Genomic DNA, 20,852 nt, shown 5'->3' on the forward strand with positions numbered 1-20,852 from the left:
TTAAAATCTTTCCCTCTATTCTGAGAAGTAACATGCAAAAAACTGTACAAGTGACGGCTGTTTTCACCCCACTAATATGCTATTTATACACTAATGCAATTTTCTATTTGGTGCCACTTATATTTTTTCCCACTTCTTTACCCTCCTAGGAATATGGACTTCTTTCTAATATCCTCCACATCGAGTAATCTGACTCAAGGATATATTCACAATTAATAGCAAGAAATTACTTTTTTAGTTAAATCAATTTAGTCAAAGTTGTTGATAAGACAGTCTCATATGAAGACAGTCTCAATTTCTTTACAAAAATACATTCCCCCAAAAATCTAGGAAAAAGACACAGTAATGGAAAAGCTAGGCAATATCTTATTTAAATTTTTGTGACTTCAGCTTGATTTCCATTTAACCTTTGGAAATTATCTTGTATTTATTTATGTGGGTTAGACTAAATAGACTAAAATATTTATTGTTTATTATGATTCTATTTTTTTATTTCAGGGTTTTTACATTTCCTTGTTTATCAGTATTCCTTGATAGATATGAGGTATGTTAAACATTTAATATAAATTTGTTAGATTTATCAGTGTTTGTGTATTCTGTTAGTTTAGAGATCTTTGAAGTACCACAGAACTGGATAGTTGTGGACTGCAAATCTATAAAAATATTAAGGGTAGCCACTGGTTTATGTCAATATATGGTCTATATGATTTAGTTTCTTAGAATGGATGTAGCTATTTCTCAGAGAATATTCCCCAAAAGATATTTTGTAGGAAAACATATTTGCATTTCATGACATTAAATTATAGGACCTAATAAGCCAAATATGTTCAAAACATATTCAAACATGTTTAAAATGTGTGTGTATATGTGTATTTTCAACCTGAACTATATCTTAGAGTAACTACGAATTCCAAGTGTTACCCTTTGGTGTAAAGTACAAAAAGAACACTGCTTTTTTTTGTCCTAAATTTACCTCTTTGAAGATGAAAGAGTGGGTATGCCCTCTAATTCTCATATTCTTGAATTTGGTGAGCAAGTCTATTCAACTTGAACAAGTTTATCCATTAATTTTGTTTAGCAGTCATTTTTCATTGTCATTGTTAAAGTGCTTTTTAAGGCATTGTCATTTTAAGGAGATTGTCTGTGATTTTCATTACTTGGTTTTATTAGCTACAGATACCTTCCGATGAAAAACTTGATGAATTTTGGATTGACTTTAATCTTGGTAGCCAAAGTATATCATTCTATACTGCAGGAGATGATGAAGTGAGTAATCTAGTTTCTTTTTTTTTTCTGCCATATACACATGCACATATACAAACACACATACACATTCCCTTTGAGAATATAGATTTCTTTATATGATCTTTTATTTCCAGCTAGTCACCATTTGATAGGCGAGTTCAACTTAAACCTTAATGTGTGTGTGTGTGTGTGTGTGTGTGTGTGTGTGTGTGTGTGTGTGAATGAATATATATGCACTCTTTGGGGGATTCATGGAGGACTAGTACCTCTGGTGTGAGGACTTACTGAGCCCTTTTCACGATCCACCTTTGCTGTCCACCTGTCGTTCAACTTTTATTATGGTTTCAAGAAGCTGTAGCAAGTGCAGCACCCACACCCTGGTAAACCTGTCTCAGTAGATGGACTAAACCAGGCTGAGGGTAACTGACAGGCCTCAAATCCATTGGTGACTTGGGGGGAATGTCTACTCCAAGCATGTGAAGACTTCCTCCCAGTGGAATGGGCAGATGAGAACAATTTTTTCCAATGGCCATGAATGCTGTTGAAGCAGGCTGTGTGGAGTGCTGAGAGCTTCGTCAGACATTGAAAATGCCAAGGTCATTTACTTCATCCTGGGCTGTCTCCATTCTTGACCTTTGTCCTGCCACTGGACTTTCATGACTCTGGAGGTTGATGAATGTGTTCAGTGCTGCCTCACTTAAATCCCATTTATGTGCAAGTGAAGACATCACCTCATGATGTCATTGGTCCTCTTTGGAAACTGAGGAACAACAATTCTGTGTGTGTGTTTGTATGCATACACACACACACACACACACACATACATGTTTATATATTTTAAAGTCTGCTTGAAGCTATTGATCTTCTTTTGTTCTTTTTGTCTTTTCTTATTTATTTGAGTATTTGATAGTAATGTAGGGGAAAATACACTGGATTGTGAGTGAAAAAATCTAAATTCAAGCTTCTATTACTAATTAGCATTCTGATTTAATCTCACAGATACTAAATTCCCTCATATTTGGTAAAATGAGTCATTTGGAACAGATGATTTCCATCATTCATTTTTAAATTTTGATTTCCAAATTCTCTCCCTCTAGCTCTTCCCCCACCCATAGGAAGGCAAGAAACATGATACCTGTTTGTTATTCAGTTAAGTTATTTGCATTACATATGCAAAATGTATTTCTATATTAGCCAACTAGATGATTTCTAAAATCTCTTCCAACTTTATGATTCCCTAATTCTAGATCTAACAACAGGCAAAAGCAGAGGTTTTGGTAAGTGAGCAGCAGATGTTAGAGAACTGGCCATGAAGGTGTTCAGTACAGTACTGCAGTTTCTGTGAAGACCTGGGGACAAGACAGGACTCCACTTTGAGAGGATCATATTTACTGGGCATCTAAGTGTCCTCCATTAGATTATAGGGAGATTTATAGCAACTCAAATTATAATTTTGATGGTTGCAATTCTGGCCAACTAAATAAGATAGGCAAATAGATGGACCCAGTTTCTCTCATCTCCTAGGTCTTCTCCTCACATACTTTACTTCCATTCTTTCAGTTAGGAAACCTTTATCTGCAGACATCTAAACCTTTAGTGTTTCTATTGGCTGCACAACTATGAACTTTTATTTTGGGTGTTTTTTGTGTGTGTTGGAGAGTGGCTAGGAGATAAGGAGAGGTATAGAAGAAAGAACAGCATGAATTCATAACTAGTTTTATTCTCACTTTGTTATAATAGAAAAACTTTACTCTTATCCTCCTTCTTTCCTTTTCTACTCTCTGTTAAATGCTGAGGGAGATATAAAGATGAGTAAGATATAACCCCTTTATGTTACTTATAATTTAATATCTCCATTTTGACTTTAAAGGGTAATAATGGAGTCTTAAGTACAGGTATAGAGTCAATTAATTGGGTAGGACATTACATGATTATATAATGGTTAAGTGATGTTACTTTCAGAGAATTGAATATATTTTCTCTTTTGATTGTGTGTATGTATATACTATAAATATACAGATTAGCTACTTGATAGAAAATAAGAAACTTTAAGAAGTTTAGTTTTAAAAATAATTTTGATAGTACAGTCTTGAATCTAGCATTAATCATGTAATTTTACGTGTCTATTTTATTTTAATTTAAGGATCATCAGTGGGAAACTGTCAGTGTGCCTATTGATGAAGTAGAAATATACAGTGTAGAAGGTAATGTTTGTGCAATATTAGATTTTCATTTTTCCAGTAATCTCTGTTCAAAAAAGGGAACCTGAATTCACTGATACTTTTCACAATTTATTTATGTGCTTTCATCCTTGTCTTAACAAGTCATCCATAGAAATTATGTCTCATGCACCTGAAGTCATTTTATTCTTTTAACATTTTGTGGATAACTACCTATTCATGAGTCAGATGGTCCATCTATTATTGCTTATTCTGCATAAATGACTGACCTCCTTTTCTAGTCTTAGACTTTCGTGATGTCTTTTATGCCGCTTCTCATGTAATCATCATTGACAGTATGCTGTAGTACCACGCACATTTCAATTGCCTTTTGAGGCACCTGTAATTATAATCTGAGATAATCTACAATTGTGATAATCTAAAATGGTGGTGTTTATGATTTACAGCTATAAAATGTAATTGGACAGTACTGGTGTTTAAAAGATTTTCTTTTGTTGGAGTGAGAAGCTTGACTTCATTGAAAGCACTGTATATTTTCCCTGTCCATCCCATTCTTCTCCTCTTTCTCAATTCTGAGCCAGTTTCTTTTCTATCTGTGGTTCTTGCCTAAGATGTATGTTCTGATCAATCAATTAAATGAGTTCCTATCCAACTGTGTGTCAAAATCTGAGTAATATGTGTTTTTCATCTTTAACCCAAAACAGTAGTTTTTCTTGTATGTGTGGATATGCCAGTCTCATTTGGGTGATTGTGGATGTCACTGAAAAGGCTTTGTAATATTCTAGGTCTCAGTATAGTCAGTACAGTGTCATACACAAACAGAAACATCTGTAGAACCTCTCCCTCAGCAGGTAATCCCTGCTTTGTTTAGACTTTCTCCAAGATCTTCTCCATAAAAATGGTAGGCATTTTTGGTGAGATTATGTCCTATTTCATTACAAAGCTTGATGCTGATATTCAGGGTATCATTGGATGAAGTTATCTCTCTATTTGAATCTTAAAATATGCATAGTATATACTTACACGATCTTAAAATATGCATAGTATATACCTTGCAGAATACTAAGTTCCTTTTCTGTTATTCTCTATTCAACAAATGAAATGGTAGTTTCATGAATTGAGAGAGTACAGATACACTAAGAAAATAATCTAAATTCCCTTATTTTATTTTCACATAAATAGATTTGATACTTGAATGTTACCTTTGATGTTATTAGCAAATATTCATCAAATGTTCCTTATAATTTAAAGTGCTTTATTACATATTCCTGAAATATAAAATTTTAGTGCCTTCTAAGAAACTCTACAATATGAAAGAAGCTAACATTTATAGCAGGTGTGTTCAACCATGCCAAGGAGGAGCTATATAGACTTCTTTCTCCCCTTGTGTCTCCTTGATGTGTTTCCCTTGTCCTGAGTCCTCTTTGAGCCATGGATGAGGGTAGTATTTACAATAAACACTGGCTCAAATTACAACTAATTTACTCATCCTAGTTAATCCCTTGGGCTTGGTCTGTAAAAAGAGGCTACATAGGACTTAGAGAGCTGGTAACAAAGCGATTAGAAAAGGAAATTCATGGAGAGGCTATAGATAGACAGAGATATGCTTCCTTCAAGAGGCTCTCACACATATATATCCCCTCTAGAAACCAGTACCAGATGGAGACACAAATTTGTCTAAAGATACAAACCAATGGAGAATCAGAGATAACAGAAGGAGAGATGTGAAGAGAAGAAGAATTAGTACAGTAGGTAGTCAGGATGTAGAAGAGCAACCTAGTCATATTTCACTGATATTATGAGTCATACAGATAATGTGGGTACCAAGGGAAAATGGGACCTGCCAGAGAGGTTTGTTTGACTCTAGACATTCCAAATCCTTTTCCCTTTTAGGGACATGGTCCCAATCAGAGTAGTACTATAAGTCTGGAGCATTGCATCCTTCTTTGGGTAAAGTAGAAGCTTATTGGAGAGGGAAAATGAGTTATCTTAACTCTTTATAGGTTTTGGTGTAAGTCCTTTGTATTTTAAAAGTCTAATTAAATAAAACCTGTGCTAAAGTAGATGTATTGTTACTCTAAATAATTTAATGGGAGTTAAAGTGAGTTTCCACAGAGAACCCTTAGTGGGAACTGCTAGCCAAATTCTGATATTCCCAAGACAAAAACTCTTAAGTGGAGGTAAACCAAACCAAATTGTGATATGCTCCAAAGAAAGCCATAGAGTTATTATTAATAGGTTCCCAAGATAGATTGTAGGCTGTGTCAGCCTAGAACAGAAATAAATTAGCCAGATTACAGGGGAGGAATATTTGCCTAAATCCATGATCAAAAATAAGAGATAAAATAATCATATATAAAATATTATGTGGCTATTTAGTTGACTATAAAATAAGAAGATGGCTAAAGACTTATATTTGCCTCAATTCTCCCAACCTAGAGATTGGAGAGGAGGAATGGAATTAATCCCCCATAGAAATGACTTTTTGGCTTTCATTTTAATATAACAACATTGTTAATAGCTTACTGTATCCTGGGAACTGAGGATACAATGACAAAAACGAAATAGTCCACATTTTTAAGGAGATAACATTCTTAAATGAAGGGTGGGTTGAATACAACAGAATAATAACTCATAATCAACAAAGCATTTTCCTCAAATTGCCTCTGTCAGATAGGTAGTGCAAGTATTAGTTTATTAGTTATCCCCATTTTACAGATGAGGAAATTGAAGTACCAAGAGATTAATAGCACATGGTTATACAACTAGTGAATGTTTCAGATGCCATTTTAATTCAGGGCTCTGTCCATTAACAAAATGGGCTAGGAGTGTTTAAGTGAATTGTTCATGATTTCACAGCTAGTTAAGTGTCTGAGGTGGGATTTGAATTCAGGTTTCATTATTACAGTTTGAGAGCTCTATTCTTTATACCATGCAATACACAGTTAAGATAATTTGAAGAAACCAGACAATTAACAGCTGTTGAGTTCAGAGAAGACATCTGGAAAATGTGGCATTTGAGTTGAGCCTTGAAGGAAGATAAACATTTTGAAAAGCAGAGATAATTAAGGGGTACATTTAAGTAAGTAAGGGGGATAACTGCAGTGTATGGGACAGGAGATAGCTTTATTTAGAGATGGAAGAATTTGATCACTCCTTTTATGACAATAGCAAATATGTTTTTCTTCCCTACCTAATGTATATGGTTAAACCTTATCAATCAGAAATGGTAAAAATCAACTTGATGCATGTAATTGTATAATATAGATAAAATACTTGTTAATTTTCAAGGTATGTTTTGGGAGTGTCTTAGGTTATAATTTGGGGAGTTAGGGATGGAAATTTTGTACTAATAGCATAAAATATAAAAAACTAGGCATAAGTAGGTAGAGTACTTACAAGTAGGACCTGGGTATTACAGATAAGGCAATGATCTTCAATGCTTTGGTATAATTATTGGCTTGTCATCCTATTGTAAGCATTTTGTTTAAATATTTATGTTTTAAGTGTGGCTTAAAGGTGACAAGATACTAAGAATAATAAGTTAATTTTAAAATAATTACTCAAAATTATGAAATATAAGAAATATTTTCAAAGACAGCTATAAATTCTTCAAGTTGATCTGTAAATAAAATTATAATAAACTGTAAATATAGCACAGATTTGGTACAAAATTTGATATAAAATTTTAGCTGATTTTATTTTTCTTAATAAAGATTAATTTTACCTAGCATAAACTATTTAATAAAATATAGTTCATTGTTAGCATCTAGAAAAAAATTTACTTTGACCTTAATATTTTCAATTTAATCAATTTCATTTGTTCCATTGATTATGAGTAGATTTAATTTCATTTAGTGTAGTCTGTAGATGAAAAGATGTAATTAGATAAAGACTAATAAATGTGTTTTATTTTTGAATAGTGAAAGATGCTAAGAAGCTACTAACACTAATTCTGAAAAATACAATGAATGTTGGTAACAAAGAAGGAGATCAACTGCTTCTGTATTTTGATCCTTCGCTAGAAATCAGTGAAGTGACAAAAAAAATTTATGGTGCAAATAAGTATAGGGTAAGTTCTATCTTATTTCTCACAGCTTTTCATATTACTTACGTGACATAGAAATGTTCAGTTTCATGTATCAGTTCATGATATTGGAAGGATTACTATCTGAAAGGCATTCAATGTGGCACGTTAGAAAGAATGCTAGATTTGGAAGAAACAGAGTTGCTGTTTGAATATTGGCTCTGCCATTAACACTTGCATAGCCATGAGACACTTTCCTATCTCAGGAAATTTTTTTTATCTGCAAAAAGGCATTTGTATCAGATAACATCTAAGTTTTTTTTCTAGCTCTAACTCTATGATCCAGTTATCCTTTAATATTATGTAGTAGTTAACAACTCATTTGCCCAAATCTCTAAAATATCAGTAGTCTTAGCACCATCACCAACCAGCTATTTGACATTGGGAGAATTACTTTGAGATTCAGTTGCCCCATCCATAAAGTGACACATTTCTATTAGGTCAATGGTCTCCAAACTGTTTTCATCATAGATCCCTTGTCAATAAGACTTTTAAAAACATACTCTAAAATGTTATATATGTGTCTGTATACACATATATTTGTGTTCTTGTTAGTTATATGTACTGTACTACTATATTAATAACGTACACTTAAAAAACATATATACAAATTTTTAAGAGATGAAATATTTTATCCTAGAGTCAGTAGGTAGCCACTGGAGTTTATTGAAAAGTTAAGTAACATGGTCAGACCTGTGTTTTTGGAAAATCACTTTATAAGGTGTGTGGAAGATGGATTAGAATGGAGAGAGTATTGTAGCAGGGAGATTTTAGTTAAGAGTCTATAGTAATTCTAAGTGAGAGGAAATGCTGTCCTGAACCAAGGTGGTAGCTGTGTAATTAGGGAGAAGAGGACAGGTTTGAGAGATTTTGAGGAGGTAGAAATGATAGTATTTGGAAACCAATTTAGACTTGAGTGGTAAAAGCGAGAAATTGAAAATGACACTACTAGGCAAATTTATGCACATACTTATATGCACATATATAATGTACATGTATATCCTTCATACTTGAACATGACACTATTGATTATTCTCTATGAACATAGATATAACTAAGAAACCCCAATATTTATCTTTACTACTTTGCACTTTTGTGTTAATTAATCTTCGATTGCAGCTATAGCTAACATTTACAACATCTGCTGTGGTGAGCCCTGAAAGGTATTCTTTAAAATGTTTATCTTTTTTTCCCTTCAGCTGCCACAGTTAATTTCATCATATAGTTGTTACCAGAGGCAGCTAGGTGGCACATAGTCAATAGAGTACTGGACTAAAGTCAGGAAGACCTGAATTCAAATCCAGCCTCAGACATTTACTAGCTGTGTGACCCTGTACAAGTCACTTAACTTCTCACTCAGTTAACCTCATCTGTAAAATGGGGATTATATGATACCTACTTCCCAAGGTTATTGTGAGGCTCAAATGAGATAGTAAGTATAAAGCATTTAGCACAGTGCCTAGTGCTTTGTAAATGTTGTTATTATTGTTGTTGTTGTTATTATCATTATCTTTAAACTCTGGACCTGGAGTCAGGAAGACCTGAATTTAAATTCAGCATCACACCCTCACTAGCTGGGCAAATAACTAATCTGTCTCAGTCTTCTTAACTATAAGATGGGGATAATAATAGTACTCACCCCCCAGAGTTGTTATGAGGAGCAAATGTGATGATATTTGTAAAGCATTCTTGCTAAGTGCTTGCTGTGTACCTAGCTCATAGTAGGTGCCTAATAAATCCTTGTTCCATTCCTTTCCCACCTGGGTATCCACTGCTCTTATTTTTTGCACTTCTATAGTCTAGCAGAGTTGTGTTGGCATTATAATAGGCATTATAATAGGAAGAATTAGCAAATATATCCCAACTTTTAATCATTTCTGTCATAGGGGTTTACCAGGAAACAAGCAGTTTCAGTTGCTGAAAGAGAAGTGCATATCGTTTTTGATGAAAATGGATCACAGGTATTTTTCTTGCTTTTTAAAAAATTTTATCATTGAGTTGTATTTTTCTCCAAATAGTGAGTTAGTAAAATATTGTTAAAAAAATAACATGACAACATGGTATAGTAGATAAGAGTCCTGACCTTGGAGTCAGGAAGACATTAGTTCAAGTCCTACCTGTAATGCATGTGGACATCATAACTAGGCAGATTGCTGACCCATCAGTATCCCAGACATCTCACTAAGACTATAGGTTATGGAGTAATTATTGGTCTGTATCAGTGGGGGGAAAGTCTATACTGGGAGTTCCCTACACTTCTAGAATCACTGGTCCAACCTTTTTCTCCTTCCCCCTCAAAAGATAAAGAACAAAAATTAACAGGCAATATGAGTTCTCACACCAATGAAAGAATAATGTGACTTGGTGCATGAATAGCTAAAGAAAAAAAGAGAAGATTTGACCGATGGTAGGCATGAGATTAATCTGGATTTAGCTACATCAACAGTAATTGAAAGAGATAGTTGTGAAACATGTAAAAGTAGTAGCTGAGATCTCTGCTACTAGTGTTTGTGTGTAAACTTTTACAATATAGATTATATATCTCTAAAAATATCCCCTACCCCATTAATGTATATTAGTGCTCTATGAATTGTCCAACATTATTATTAAAGACTGTTTCGCAATTGTCCAGGTAGAATTGGAATAATCTGAGACATAGTGTGTATGCTTAGGCATGATCTTTCCTATCAAATTTGGTTTCCTAAAGGGCTTTATAGTTCTCTTGTTATAATGTTTTGAGTAATAGTTTATGAGTAGGTAGTTCAAGGGCAGTGATAAATTTTTGAAATGAATATTGATCTTTAATCAAGTTTTTATAATTTTCATTCATACTGATTTCTCATGAGTAATTAATCTATACAATTTAATAGTTTTTGGCTTCCTTATACAATTTGCTTTTCCAGAGTAGTTCTAAAAATTATTGTACTCTTAGGTTTTTTTGAAGATTACTTGAATTTCCTGTATACATTTTAGAAAATATTATGAATTATAACATTATTTAGCAATGTTTAAAGTCTTTCTTTTTTTAGCTTGCCCAAGTGTAGAAGTTTGTACACATTTCATTTTTTACTTGGATGTGTGACAGTATTTTTTTTAAAAAATCATAAGCAAATCTCTTTTAGAATCTGTTGTGTTTCTATATTTAACATTTTCTGTGGTCAGTTGTCCCTTAACGTTTCTTCAGTCTCTGTCCTAATTGTAATTTTAGCACATTAATGTGTGTGTGTGTGTGTGTGTGTATGTATGTATCTTTAATTGGGAAAGTTATTTTGAAAAGTAGAATTAACTTTTTAGAAGCATAGATTTCTTCAATTCTAATTTATCTACAATGTTGGAGGGAAATTGTTATTATATTGTATAATTCCAATGAATTATGCAGAATCATTTATAAATGACTTTGAAATATTCCTTTGATTTTAAATTTGTAATTGTTGTGTGACAATCAGCATCAAAAAAGGGCAGGGCAGCTAGGTGGCACAGTGGATAGAGCACCTGCCTGGAGTCAGAAGGGGGCAAGTCACTTAACCCTGATTACCTCCAAAAAATTTTGGAATTCAGAACTTTTTTTCTTCTTCCATACCATGATAGTAATAGAGAAAATTATCTTTAAGACTGTTGTATGACAGTAAGTATGCTGAGTTGACTCCTTTCTCAAAGTTTCCTATGTTGCTGACTCACATTATCCTTGTTTTTAAATTAATTTCACAAATGCTTATTAAGTGTCTCAAAAGGCAGTTTGACATAGTAGAGAGGAGGGCCTACTTCATTTTCTGAAGAAAAAAAAGGAAAAAGAAGGAGTAGAGGGAATACACAGAAAGGTTTAGCAATATGGTAGAGACATACAGAAACTGAATTGACCTTATTGCTCCCTGAATAATAATAGCTAGCATTTATGTAAGTTTATAAAGTACTTTACATACGTTATCTCCTCTGAGCCTTACCACTACTCCATGAGAAAGGTGCTGTTATCAGCCTATTTTACAGATAAAGGAAACTGAAGCTCAGCATGGTTAAATGGCTTGATTTGAATCATAGAACTCTAACATGTCTGAAGTAAGATTTGAACCTAGGTCTTCCTGACTCTTAAGGCCACCACCACATGCAATCTGTGCTATCTCTCTCAGGATGTGGGGAGGTTATTTGTAGTAAGAAGTAAATATGAGAGAGTTTTTGAATTTGAAAAGTTGTTTTTTAACTGCTATTATTGTGAATGAGGAGTCAATAAGAGATTAGTAAAATAATTCTTTCCTCATTAGAAAATAAGCTCCTTGAAGACAGGTACTTTTTTTCTTTCTTTTTTTTTTTCCTTTTTCTGTATCCCTAGCATTTAGTACAGTTCCTGGCACATAGTAAATGTTAATACACGCTTATTGATTGACTGACTGACATCACAGAATCTTAGAATTAAAAAGGACTTCATCAGTTATCTAGTTTAACGCCTATGCAAAAAAGACTTCTAATTATAGCACACTAGTCAGATCGTCATCCAGCTTTTCTTCGAAGATTTCCAGTGCTAGGAGATCCACCACCTCCCATTGCAGCTCATTCTACTTTGAGATAACTCTAATTGTTAAGAATGTTTTCTTTTTCTTTTTTTCCCCTTTCCTTACATCAAGCTCCTGAATTTGCCTCTTTGCAATTTTCATCCACTGTCGCTAGTTCTGTCCTACAAGACAAACAGGACAAGAAAAATCCCTCCCACCTTTTATGTGCTTGAAGAAAACTATTCTGTTCCCACGTCTCCAAATTTAATACTTTTAGTTCCTTACACTGAATGTATGACTTGGGCTTAAGAACCATCATTATTCTGGTTGCCTTGCTCTAAGTACTCTCCAGTTTATCAATGTTTTTCCTAAAATTTGGTGCTCAGAATTAATCACATTATTCTGGTACTATAGAAAGAACATTAGCTGTGGATTAAAAAATTTGGTTTAGATTTTTCCTCTGATGATGTTTACAGGTATTGTGATCCTGGGCAAGTTGATTAACTTTCCTGGGCCTCATTGTCTATTTTTAAATTAAGGGAAGTTGATTATATATCTTCTGAGGACCCCACTAACTTTAGATCTATGACCTTATGAAAGTGTAAGTGTAGCAAGACTATTTCCCCCTTTTTCCTAAAGGCTGTAACTCTCTTAATACAACCCAAGATCACATTAGCTTTGTGTGTGTGTGTGTATGTGTGTGTGTGTGTGTGTGTGCGCGCGCCTTATCACCGTTAACTCATATTGAGCTGATTGTCCTTCATTCTCAAAGAGGACCAAAATGATGTCACTATGTTGGGGTCAAGTATAGTGTGTGTTCAACTGTGGCTGATTAGACCAGTATAAGCTCAGAAGATTCTACCTCAGGTTGGGCACAAATAGTCGATATCAACATTTGGAGTGGAAATGACTCTAAATTTGCACATCTCATGTTTCTTTTGAGCCACTTCAATTCTGCTTTGCGACTATATTGCCTTCTTTAATGCAGGCACAGCATTCTGGGTGGTTCCGTGCCAGTGTCTCATATGTCTCACAATAGATTCCAAAGTTCTTCAGAGAGACTTTGAATATGTTCTTGTATCACTCCTTCTGACCTCTATGTGAGCACTTGCCTTGTGTGAGTTCTCTGTAAAATAGTCTTTTAGGCAAACACACTTTTGGCATTCAAACAGCATGGCCATCCCATTGGAGTTGATCTCTGCAGCAGAGTTTTAATATTTGGCAGTTCAGCTCAAGAAAGGACTTCAATGTCCGGTTTATTATCTTGCCAGGTGATCTTCACAATCTTCCTAAGGTAATTAAAATGGAAGCAATTCAATTTCTTGGCATGGCACTGTTATACTGTCCAGGTTTCACCGACATAGATCAATGAGGTCAGCACAATGGTTCTGTAGACCTTCAGCTTGGTAGGCAGGCTGTGGTTTTCTTTAATTTTATCTGTTGAACAAGCTATTTGCTTCTTTCAAATTGACTAAACATTTATTTCCACTTAGTTTAAAATTTTGACTGCTGTAATTACTAATTTTGGCAGCTAGGTGGCTCAATGGATAGACTATCAGGACTGCAGTCGGGAAGACTCGTCTTCCTGAGTTCAAATTTGGCTTTAAACACTTACTAGCTGTGTGACCCTGGGCAAGTCACTTAACCCAGTTTGCCACAGTTCCTGTAAAAATAAGATGGGGAAGGAAATGGCAAACCACTTCAGTGTCAAGAAAACCCCAAAATGGTGTTACAAAGAGTCGGATACTACTGAAATGACTGAACAACAACAAAAATCATACAGTTCTGAGGGGCTGCATATCTTATCTCCCTTTCTGAGAATTTAAACAGTTTAACCTTGTGTAGAACCTTACGATTGCTCACTCATATTTAGCTTTTTATGCTTACCTTGACTCCTGTGTTTCTTTGTGATATTTTTTAGTAGTGCTAGTCTTTTCATCAGGAATGCTTAGAAGTCCTCTATTTCATTAAGTTTTTTTTCTGTGTTTAATATGATTGTACATGTATAGCCTATATCAAGATTGCATGCCATCTTAAGGAGGGGGAGATGAAAGGGAGGGAGAAAAAAAATTGAGAGCTCAAAATCTTGTAAAAGTGAATGTTAAAAACTATCTTTGCATGTAATTAGAAAAAATAAAATACTATTATGTGGGAAAAATAAAAAAAAATAAAGAAGGAAAAGAAAAAAGTCTATTTTTTCCCTGTAGCATTATACTCAGTTGTACTGGGTAAGTTATTCTTGGCTGTAAGCCCATATCTTTTGCCTTTTGGAATAATATTTTCCAAGTTCTCCATCCCTTTATAGTGGTACTTGCTAATTATATGTGATCCTAACTATCAATACCTGGTACTTGAATTCTTTCTTACTGACTGTTAACAGTGTTTTTTCTTTGACATGGAAACTCAGAATTTTGGCTATTATATTCCTGAGAGTTTTCATATGGGGTTTCTTTTAGGAGGTGACCCATAGATTCTATCTATTTCTACTTTGCCCTCTGGCTCTAAGATCCAGGCTGTTTTCTTTTAATATTTCTTGAAATATGTCTAGGCTTTTTTTTGGTCATGGTGTTCAGAAGTCCATTGATACTTAACATATCTCTCGACCTATTTTCCAGGTCACTTTTTTTTTCTTTCATGAGATACTTTGTATTTTCTTCTATTTTTTTCAGTCTTTTGGACTTTGTTCCATTATTTCTTGATGTCTCATGAAGTCATTAGGTTCTGTTTGGCCAATTTACATTTTTAAGGAGCAATTTTCTTTAGTAAGGTTTTGTGCCTCTTGTTCCTAGCTGTTACTCTCTTTTTCCTATCTTTCTTCCCTAGCTCTCATTTCTTTTCCCATCTTTTCCCTCAACTACTCTCATTTCATATTAAATTTTTTTTTTTAATTTTTGCTTTAACTCTTCTGGAAATTCTTATTGAATCTGTGTCCAAGTTGGATTTTTCTTTGAGGCTTTGTTTATAAATGTTTTCAAGTTATTCTCTTGCTCTAGGTTTGTCTTGGGCAGCTGGTGGCTTAAGGGATAGAGCTGTGGACCTGGAGTCAGGAAGACTTGAGTTCAAATCTGGTCTTAGATACTTACTAGCTATATGATTCTGGGCAAGTCACTTAGCCTCTGTTTGCCTCAGGTTCCTCATCTGTTAAATAGGGATAATAATAGCATCTACCTCCCAGGGTTGTTTTTGAGGCTCAAATAAGATAATAATATAAAGCACTTAGCACAGTGTATAGCACATAGGAAATGCCATATAAATGTTATTATCATTACTATTGTTATTATTAAGCTTCTCCTATCATTATAATAGCTCTTTATGGTAGAATTCTCTTTTTTTTTGTTTACTCATTCTTTTGACCTTCATTTGGACTTTGGACTTTATGTTAGTGCTGGATTCTATGTACTTCTTGTCATTGACTTCTATCATCCTATATCCTTCTGCTTTTGTAGCTCTAGGCAGGGGCTTCAGTGCGCCCAAAGTGATCCTGGGAGAGATTTGCTTCCTACCTTGTCTGGGCTCTGCAGATTTCTATTGTAGGTTTTGTTGTGTTGGCTTATCCCTTGTTGGGAGTTTCAGTAGACTTCTGGAGGACTATTAGTCTCCTAGGAGGCTCTGCAAGTTCAGAGAAGGCTCTTTTTTGGTCTAAGACTCCTGCCTTGGTTATTATACTGCAGGTTTCCATGTTGGACTGGAGGCTAGAATTGAGTCCCAGCTCAGCTCCTGGGAACAGTGCTATATCATTTATGGTTTCTTTCTTGAACTTATTTTTTGCTCAGATAGGGCCCATGCTCCCAACCACTCCTTTCTGTCATGGATCTGTGACCTAGAACTGGATAGTGAGAGACAGCTGCCAAATGATACCAGTTCCTATACCATGACTAGTTCAGGAGTTCCCTGGGATCTCTTCCTGTTCTGGTACCCAGTCTTCAGCCTCTGAGTATTCTTTACTCTTGGACAAATCCCGTCTCAGTGTCTGAAGATATCTCTGTCTCTCTATGCTGCCCTGGACTGGAAAAATAACTCACTGTGACTTTTGTTTGACTTTTCTGATTAGAATTAGGTTAGGCACATTTTCTAGATCTTTCTAGAGGAGGTTTGGTGGGAACCTAGGCATTACTGCTTCCTGTTAATTCCATCATCTTGACACCTGTGAAGTTTTATCTTACCACATTTGCCTCTGTTTTCAAGCTCAGAAAATTTTAAATCTGGACTGTCATCCAGTGTGTTCATTGTCTCTACTAGTTTTGTGTCATCTTCAAATTTGATAAAGATAGTATCTATGCCTTTATCCAAATAATTAATAAACTATATTAAACAGCATGGATAGATCCTTGGGGCACTATACTGAAGGAATCCTTCCCAGTATCTATATAAACTATTAGTGATTACTTTTTGAGTCTGACTATATAACTAGTTATAAATCCATGTAAGTTTATTGTCTTCAAGGTTACATCTCTCCATTTTTTCCAAAGGTGTACCTTAAGAGACTTTATCAAATGCTTTGTTAAAATTTAGGCAAACTATATCTAAAACATTCTCCAATTTATTAGCTTAGTAACCCTGTGAAAAAAGTGAATAAGGTTAGTCTGGACTGATCTATTCTTGATGACTTATGCTGGTTGTGATTACTACTTTTTTTTTTCTAAATGTTCACTAGCCATCTACATAATATTCTAGAATTTTTCTCAGGAATCAAATTCATTGGCCTACAATTTACAAAGTATATTCTTTTCCCTTTTAAAGGGATGACAGTTGCTCTTCCCTAGTTCTATATAACATTTCCTTTTTCTTTATGTTCCAAATATAACAGTAGTTCATCAATTACATCTACGAGTTCTTTCAATACCTCAGTTCATGTAAGTCCAATTATTTGAAGTTATCAAGGACAGGTAAGTGTCCTTGTATTTATTTTCCTTATCTAGATAGCTAGATAGTGAAGTACATGGACTTGGAGTCAGGAAGATCTGAGGAAGTTGTAACTTCCTGTTTCAGACACTAACAGTATCTCATTTAATCTCTTTCCCTCTTTGTTTCCTCATTTGTAAAATGGGGATAATACTAGCACTTATTTCACAGGGTTGTAAGGATCAAATGTAAAAACACATGTAAAGTGCTATGTAGATATTAAAGTGCTACAAATGCTAGTTGTTAGTATTATTATCTTCAATATCAATGTATTTGCCATTTTTGTTCTGTCCTTTCCAGTACAAAGACCTTTTCTTTAGCAGAGAGAACAGAAGCAAAATAAGAATCAAGTAACTATGTCTTCCCTGTTGTTATATATCTTCATACTGTTCACCCTGTCTTTCTTTGATCCTTTTCCTTTCCCCAGTATAGTAGATAAACAAATAAACTAACCAATCAGCCAACCTTTTTTGTTGTATTTACATTTTTCTAGCCTGAACCCTTTTGATGTTATTCTTATATAATCATGCTATAGTGTTGTATTCCTCTCCTGTTACCTGCCCTTTTATTCCCTTTTATCTTTATATCAGTAATCCTTAACTTGGATGGGGAAAAATTACATCTTTATTTCCACTAACTTCTAATTGAAATTTATCATCTCTTTCAATTATGGATATCATTAACAAAATGATATTTGGAGAAGGAAATCTGTAAGCTTTTACCAGATCGCCAAAGACCTCCAAGACATAAAAAAGACGTATGTGTGTGTGTGTGTGTGTGTGTGAATATATATATATATATGTACATATACACACACATATATATTTTTGTTACTGAGTTATTTCAGTCATGTCTGACTCTTCATGATCACATTTGAGGTTTTCTTGGCAAATATAATGGAGTGGTTTGCCATTTCCTTCTGCAACTCATTTTAACAGATGAGGAACTGAGGCAAACAGGGTTAAGTGATTTGCCCAGGGCCATACAGCTGTTAAGTGTCTGAGGCTGGATTTGAACTCAGGTCCTCTTGACTCCAGGGCCAGCTCTCTAGCCTTTTTAAAATATAAGTTAGTTGGTGAATTCTTTGCACAACTACTTCAGTTTCTGTGGACGGTTTCCTTCTTTTTTTCATTATATTTGCTTCTCTTTGTGTTTTTGCAATTTGATTCTTGTTTTCTATCCGTGTTTGGATAATTCCCCGTGTAGAATGGAATCTTGCCTATCTTTCGTCTGAACCTTCTGAAATCTACTCTTATCAAACTTGGGGTTTATGGCAGACTATTTCCTGACTTTCCTCTCCTTCTCTATCTTAAACTTGGGGAGAAAAAGGGAGTTGTCACTTTGTCCACCCCAAACACCCACTCCAATAACCAGTTCCTCCTTATTTATAAGAATCAAGTCCAAATTAGAATTCTGTCTTATTAGTTTCTCCACTTTTTGAAAGATGAAATTGTCATTAAGGCAAATCAGATTAATTCCTCTACTTATGGCAAAGAAAAATCTTCAACGGATTTCTGTAAAGTTTCCCATTAATATTATAATATGCTTTTTCTGTGCCAGGCTTGTGGTCTGTTTCCTGAACTTGGCTTTACTTATTTTTTTCTGTCTCAGGAATCTGATATAAATATAGATAGATAGGTAGATAGATAGATAGATATAGATAGATATGTATATATCAATGACAAAATTGCTTCTTTTTGTCACTCCATTGATCTTTACCCAGATGCCCTCTACCATGTTTCCTTCTGGTTCCTGGACTAATATCCTTTCTTAATATATAGGAATACCCCACTATTTTTTTCATGTGCTATCATGAAAACATATTTCCATATTAGTCATTGTTGTGAAAGAAGAAATAGATCAAAAGGGAAAAAACACAAAAAAGAATAAAGTAAGTGAAAAATATATACTTTGATCTTCATTTCTGAATGAAGTTCATTAGTTCTTTATCTGGATATAGATAGCATTTTCCTAAGTGAGTGCTTTGTACTTGTCTTGGATCATTGTGTTGCTGAGAAGAGCTGAGTCATTCATAGTTGATCATCACACAATGTTGCTGATATTGTGTACAATGTTTTCCTGGTTCTGCTCAAAATCTGCCTATTCATCATTTCTTATTGCACAATAGTATTCCATTACATTCATATACCATAGCTTGTTCAGTCCTTCTCCAATTGATAGGCATCCCCTCAGTTTCTAATATTTTGCTACCATGAAAAGGGCTGCTGTAAATATATTTGCACATGTAGGTCATTTCCCGTTTTTTATAATCCCTTTGGAATACAGACCTAGTAGTGGTATTGCTGGATCAAAAGGTATGCACAGTTTGGTTGCCCTTTGGGCATAGTTCCAAATTGCTTTTCAGAACGATTAGATCAGTTCACAACTCCACTAACAGTGCATTAGTGTCCCAGTTTTCTCACATCCTCTCCAACATTTATCATTTTCCTTTTTTGTCATATTAGCCAATCTGATAGGTGTGAGGTGGTGCTTCACAGTTGTTTCAACATGCATTTCTCCAATCAAAAGTGATTTAGAGCGCTTCTTCATATGCCTGTAGATAGCTTTGGTTTCTTTATCTGAAAACTTCCTGTTCATATCCTTTGACCATTATCAATTGGGGAATGGCTTATATTCTTATAAATTTGACTCAGGTCTCTAAATATTTGAGAAATGAGGCCTTTGTCAGAGACACTTGCTGTAAATATTGTTTGCCAGCTTTCTGCTTTCCTTCTAATCTTGATTGCATTGGTTTTGTTTGTACAAAAGCTTTTTATTTTAATATAATTAAAATTTTCTCTTTTACATTTTGTAATGCTCTCTAGCTCTGTTTGGTCATGAATTCTTCCCTTTCCCATAGATCTGACAGGTAGATTATTCCTTGTTGTTCTAATTTGCTTATGGTGTCACCCTTTATGTCTTGAAATCCCTCTATTTAATTGAATGACCATGTTTTCCCTTTAGGTATTGTGCTTAATTTCACTGGGTAAGTGATTCTTGTTTGTAGTCCTAGGTCTTTTGCCTTCCAGAATATCATGTTCCATGACTTCTGATCCTTTAATGTTGTACCTTCTAAGTCCTATGTAATCCTGATTGTGACTCTCTGGTATTTCAATTTTTTCTTTGTGGCCATTTGCAGTATTTTTTCCTTTATCTGACAGTTCTATAATTTGGCTATAATGTTCCTTGGAGTTTTTATTTTGGGACTTTACTGAGGTGATTGGTGGATTATTTCAATGCCTATTTTGCCCTCTGGTTCCACCTACTATTCCTTTTACCTACCCTTTTTCTTTGAATAAGGTATATCCAATCAGTGCTACATTTTAGTCATGGGTATAGTCCTCCTGCCAAGTCTCAGCAATACCTATGTTATCACATTCCTCTACTTTACCAATCATTCCAATCCCCCTTAATTCTAGTGCTCTCCCTCTGTGATTATTTCTAATTCTTCCTGTATATAGCTTCTTGGTAGATAATTGTTTTAATGTTTTCTCCCCAATTAGACTGTGAGCTCCTTGAAAGCAAGGAATGTCTTTTATCTTTCTTTGTATCCCCAGTGCTTAGCACAGTGCCTGGCAAATACTAAGCGCTTAATAAATAGGCAACTAGGTGGTAAAGTGGATAGAATGCCAGGCAAGTTACTTAACCCTCAGTTTGCCTCAGTTTCCTCATCTGTAAAATGAATTGGAGAAGGAAATGGCAAACCACTTCAGTATCTTTGCCAAGAAAACCCCAAATGGGTCACAAGGAATGATTGAACAACAACAATAAATGTTTATTGACTGACTCCAGTGGCTTACTATTATAGCCTCTAGGATAAATTAAACTCCTCTGTTTCGCTTTTAAAGCTCTGCACAGCCTGGCTTCAACCAATTTTTCTAGCCTCATTGGATATCACTTCCCCCTAACACACACACACACACACACACACACACACACACACACACACACACA

General features: G+C 34.6%; 1 protein-coding gene across 1 annotated transcript in view; it reads left to right on the forward strand.

The window, feature by feature from the left end:
• The window catches only part of SYCP2 (synaptonemal complex protein 2), a 122,871-nt gene that overhangs the window by 20,565 nt on the left and 81,454 nt on the right, over positions 1-20,852 (forward strand). The window contains exons 11-15 of the mRNA XM_027850368.1: positions 499-544; positions 1,171-1,266; positions 3,389-3,449; positions 7,349-7,497; positions 9,399-9,473. Coding sequence (XP_027706169.1) covers positions 499-544; positions 1,171-1,266; positions 3,389-3,449; positions 7,349-7,497; positions 9,399-9,473 — 427 coding nt within the window. The remainder of the gene's footprint in view (positions 1-498; positions 545-1,170; positions 1,267-3,388; positions 3,450-7,348; positions 7,498-9,398; positions 9,474-20,852) is intronic.

The sequence above is a fragment of the Vombatus ursinus genome, unplaced genomic scaffold (genome assembly GCF_900497805.2).
Source record: "Vombatus ursinus unplaced genomic scaffold, bare-nosed wombat genome assembly UNPS02000580.1, whole genome shotgun sequence".
Taxonomy (NCBI): Eukaryota; Metazoa; Chordata; class Mammalia; order Diprotodontia; family Vombatidae; genus Vombatus; species Vombatus ursinus.